At 45.6% G+C, this 5,351-nt stretch overlaps 1 protein-coding gene across 1 annotated transcript; it reads left to right on the forward strand.

Moving 5' to 3' along the window:
* Window positions 1–249: 249 nt before the first annotated feature.
* NUDT7 (nudix hydrolase 7) lies at window positions 250–4,721 on the forward strand. Its single transcript, XM_084215080.1, has 3 exons — window positions 250–498; window positions 1,877–2,035; window positions 3,888–4,721. Exons 1-3 carry the CDS (start codon window positions 355–357, stop codon window positions 4,269–4,271), a joined length of 687 nt encoding a protein of 228 aa, XP_084071206.1. The 5' UTR covers window positions 250–354; the 3' UTR covers window positions 4,272–4,721.
* Window positions 4,722–5,351: the final 630 nt, after the last annotated feature.

Consider the following 5,351-nt stretch of genomic DNA (forward strand, 5'->3'; position numbering starts at 1 on the left):
CGAACGCAGCGCTCTCACGGCCCTTCTCCCCCTGCGAGCCGCTCTGGCTCAGGCGGGACGGAATCGATGGAGCCGCCGCATGTCTGGGGCAGCGCAGCCCCGCAGCTCCCGGCCAGGGACCGGCCCGGAGGGGGAAAGGGAAAGGGAAAAGGGGAAAGAGAAAGGGAAAAGGGGAAGGGAACGATCGAGCACTGCCCGGCGGAGCCGCGTCCCTGCCGGGCCGGGGCGGTGCGGGGGCGGTGCCGGGCGGGAGGAGCCGGGCCCGGTGCCCGTCCCTGCCCAGGGGCCGCGGGGTGAGCGCGGCGCGGCCGGGGGTGCCGGGGCTCCGCTCTGCCCGCTCCTGGGCACGGGGTCATGGAGCAGGCCCGGCACCGCCTGAGGCGGTTCGATGTCGGGGACAGGTTCTCCCGCCTGCCGCTGCCCAGAGCCGCCGTGCTGCTGCCGCTGATGGTGCGAGGGGGGCGGCTGCACCTGCTGCTCACCGTCCGCTCCCTGCAGGTACCGGGGCTCCGAGGGGCGCGATCCTTCCCGGGAACCATCGCTGTGCGCGCCCCCAGTGCCGCCCCTCGCTCCAGGGGCACGGCCGGGAGTTTTTACACTGCCGCGATTCCGGTGTTTGTGTTTGTGTGCCAGGAACACGCCGGGATCCCGGAAACCCGTGACAGGAAATCATTGTTTGCACAGTCGGCAATGATTGCTTACTTAAATAAGGAAACTGCCCACAGCTTTATGAGAGGAGGTTTTTCAGGCTGCAGTTAATATTACTCTTCTCTCCCTTTAATACATAAAAGGCAACAACTCAAGGCTGCCTGAACTCTTTCTCCAGCATTTTGTTTTCTTTATAGCTCTTGTTTTCCATCCCTGTGTCACCTCAACTGCCTGTACTCACTTTTTTATGTTGCTGGGTCTTGATTAGAAAACAAATAATCACAGTAACATAGCTGTTAAATTGATTGCAAACGTGTTTGTTACTGATCCTTGATGCTCAAGCCTACTACTGGAATGTATTTAAAGGTATCTTAGAAATAACTCACTTTTTGATAGCCAGGAGGGGACACAGTCTTTGAAGCAATAACTAAATAATTTAATTTGTAATGAGTCAGCTGAGTCGGGTGTGTGTCCCCCTCCCCAGAGGCGAACACAGACACACACACTTTGACAAAATGTTGATCTTTTATCCCCTTTCGAGGCTGGGCTGGTCTCTGTCCCCTTTCCCATTGAATGGCTGCTCAGGAACTCAGGCTCTGCCGCTGCCAACTCTTCTGTCCCTTCCCTTCTCATCCTTCTTCCTGTTCTGCTCCTGTCTTCAACCCTGCCCCTCTCCCAGTTCTCAACAACACTCAACCAATTGAACAAAACACATCCCAACTATAGATAACAGATAGGAAACAGAAAAAACCATTTCCATTCTTTTGTTCCAAAACCTTTTTGGGCTGAAGCAAAATGTTATTTCCTCTCTCATAGGTACATTATTTAAATGTGTCTTTCAAAAGTTTTTGCTCTTATTTTAATCTTGCTCTACCAGTTGTCTGTCCGGATTCACCTGTCAGTCATTTATGTAAACAAGATGATGCAAAATGTGAACTTTGAAATACTCAAGCAGAAGTTCCAGTATGAATTACACAATGCTGTGCAGGTACAGGGTATTTTTTGATAGTGAGGATTTATGGATTAGCAGGGGATAGCCTCAGTGTTTTCTTAGGTAGCTACTCTTGCTAAGGCATGTTTCTTCTGGTCTGCAGAATCCTTCACCACCATTTCCAGCTTCTTTGACTGGAAAGATAAACATAAAGGGATGCTGCAATCCCAACATACATCTGTGTGGATCCAATATAAACCTTGTTCTATTTAACAGTAGTCCTCCTTTACATTCTAGCTGAGAAGATCACCAGGGGAAGTGTGTTTTCCAGGAGGTAAAAGGGAAGCCACTGATAAAGATGACATTGACACTGCTCTCCGAGAAACTAAAGAAGAAGTGGGTCTTCAGCCAGAGAAGGTGGAAGTCATCTGCAGGCTGATGCCTGGAATTGATAAAGTAAGTCAGCATATCAGTACAGAGTAAGTTTGGGGGCTTTTCTTCTGTGTGGTTGGCAGTGACCTTTTCAAACCTGGAAGTGCCAAGAGGCGCCGCTGCTTCGCGTGCGCAGCCCGTGTGTCCAGCAGAGCCCAGGCAAAGGGTTCTGGCTCAGGTTTGGTGTTCGTGAGAGCAGCTCTGGGGCACCAGTCAGGGCTCTGGAGCACCACACAGACAGCACTGCCCTGGCAGGGCTCAGCAGAGAGCCCTGAGTGCAGCCACGGGGCTACAGCGAGCGGCTGATGAGCAGACAGGCTGAGAGAGGGGGGCTGGCTCAGCTTGAAGGCTGCCAGGGGATTTGGCTGCTTTCTTCTCCTGGGGTGTCAGAGGGGGGATGGTACCAGAACTCTTCTTGAGGCAATGGACACAGCAGCAGCACGGACATTTTGATGAGATGCAAGAAAGAAATCCTCTTCCCCATGAGGTCAGGCCCAAAGTGGAGCAGATGTTCCTGGCAGGCTGTGTGAGCTCCATCCCGGAGCTGTGCAGAGCTCACTCGCCAGGCAGGGTCCCTGCAGGCTGCTGCAGCCTCACAGCTGTCTCCTTTGGTGTCTGCTGGCTCCAGGGATGTGCACCAGGATTGTGTGCATCATCTTCCTCTAGCAGGCAGACTCCCAGAGGTGTCTTTGGAGTGTAGGTCACCATTTGTAAATGAACAGGCTCTCAATTTCAACAGCAGTGTTCAGTATTACATAGGATCAGTTTTCCCACAGAACAGAGGAATTGCTGGTTCTGAAGACTATTTTTGTTCACCAGGTGGCACTTTATTACTGTGCCTCCTGTTCTTCTATATGATAGCAATATCCTCTCCCCATTACAAAAGGAAATAACTCCTTTTGAAATTGTACTGCAAAAAGCTTTTTTTAAGCTTCATTTAACTTCTTAAATTATAATTTTTTTACAGATAACCTTAAAGTCACATAGCTCAGAGGCAGTGTATAAAAAGGATCAAATTTTCCATTTTCCAGCCAATTACTTCAGTCAGTAGGAGAGATGGTGAAGGTTTTGGACCATGAATACTGTACATGTCAGATGATACTCTGGCTCCTCAATCTATACATTCCTATACATTCCAGGTGCTTCTGACTTGGTTGGAGTCTTTCCAGACTTGAATCAAATACCACAAACACTGTTTTGCTCTTCCTCCTTTCTACAGGACAGTGGTCTTTGTTAGTGTCCATAAATAGAACTAGCAATGAATCCTAAAGAATTTTGGTGTTCCCTTGATGCAAGTTATGATTTCAGTGATTTTGCCTTCCCATGGAAGAAAGGATTACATTTAGAATTAAAATGTCCATAAATAAGGTGTTTCAAAAAGTGTTACATTTTATGGCTAAATACATTGCAATAATATTTCTGTACCTATAGAAAAATACTTCCATATTCTGGAAAATTCCTATATCCCGGGAAAACAATACAGAAATGTGATGAGAGATATGGAAAATCTGGATTAAAATCCGAATTAAAAATGTCAATAAGGAAGAGCCTTGGGAAAGCACATATGCTTTTTTACTTCTTAACAAACTGGCAAGCCTTTTTAACTGCTCTATGATTATACAGGATGAACAGAGTATTTGTGAAGTCATTTTTGACAAATACAAAAATATGACTTCAAATTCTTCAAGTCAAATTACATAGCTTGCCATTAGGGGGACTAAACTGCATTGCAGTAGAAAATAGTTCATAGGCTTCCTGTACTCATTTTGTAACAATGAAATGGCTTTTTAAGTATGAACATTTTTACTTGGTACAAACATTTGAGGGTTTTTGTGGGTTTTTTAAATTCACTTTTTTTTTTTCTCTCTCTTTTTAGATGAATAACTTGGTGACACCAGTTGTAGGATTTATAGAGGATACATTCCAGGTCACCCTGAACCCAGATGAAGTGAGCGAGGTTTTTGTTGTGCCTTTGGAGTACTTTGTCAAGCCCTTGAATTACAAGACCTTCTCTTATAAAACCTCCTCAGGCTACTCAACTCGCATACACTGCTTTACATACCATGACCAGGAGCACAGAAAGTCATTCAAGATATGGGGACTGACTGCACACTTTGCTGTATTTCTTGCTCTTGTAATTTTTGGAGAGAGACCTACCTTTGAAGTGGATTATGATCTTGACAACTTAATTTCATCCTCTGAGAATTACTTCCTTAATTTGTATGCATCTGTACATGAAGGAAAGAAGAGTAATCTGTGACAACTTGGTCTAGCAATTAATTTATTTTGAAAGAGGAAAAAGGAGGTTGGTTTATTTCCTTTGTGCCGATTTTTTGAAAGCTACACTTGAATTTCTTCGAAATTCGGAACTTTAAGATGACAATCCCTAACTAGATTAATACCATTTTTAATCTAAGAGTTGTGAGAAGCACACAATATTTTTTGTGGAACAGACTTTCAAAAGGTCTGTTTCAGTTCCTTCTCAGTTTCAGTGCCTTTCTTTTGTGTGATCGGAGATCCTTTCTGTGCTTTGCTTTGTCTGTAATGAGATAATACTGTTTGATGGAATTTGTGTCTGAGTTAACCTGTGAAAACTTTCAGGGATCTGTCTGCCTCTTACATGTGCCATACGTGGACAACATGATCCATACAGTCTTGTGTGGTATCTTTGAGCACTTACAGAATGCACAATAAAAATACAAAAGGTTTCAGGTGCTGCTTTCACAATCTTGTTTTGTTTTGCTTGTGCTTGTAGAGGGAAGAGTGCAGGTCAATATGTGCAATGAATTTTGGTTAATTTAACATTTCTCATGAGGCAATTCCATAGGTTATGGAAAACAGGATACAGGCAACAGGACTGAAGTTTGTCCTTCACCATCTTGTTATCAAATCTCACTCAGCTGCTGGCAGGAGTCTTCTCCAGGAGAGAAAAGGGGAAGTGAGGATTATGAGGACAACCCACCAAATACAGAACAAGGGAGAGGGGTTCAGAACCTACAAAAAAAAGCCCCTGAAGAACTGTGTACAGCAAGAGCCTCTGAACATGGAATGACGGAATGCTCCATGCCAAATACACTGAAGACAAGAGAGAGCAGTATAAATTTGAGTCAAGAGGTTTTTAGGAAAATTAATCCACATAACCAGAGGTTATGTCTGAAAAGGAGACAGAGGAGTCCTTTCTGGCTTTATTTGAATAAAGGGAGAGGCCATGGGATTCCCCTGGGATCCCTCCCAATTTTTGGAGGATGCAGCCTCCCTTTTTATCCCCATTTCCCGGCCACATTTCCCTTCTCTCTTTCCCCCTTGGCTGAGGTACTTGAGAGGTACAGACTCCCCAGTA

Source organism: Fringilla coelebs (genome assembly GCF_963513975.1).
Source record: "Fringilla coelebs genome assembly, chromosome: 14".
NCBI classification, from domain to species: Eukaryota; Metazoa; Chordata; class Aves; order Passeriformes; family Fringillidae; genus Fringilla; species Fringilla coelebs.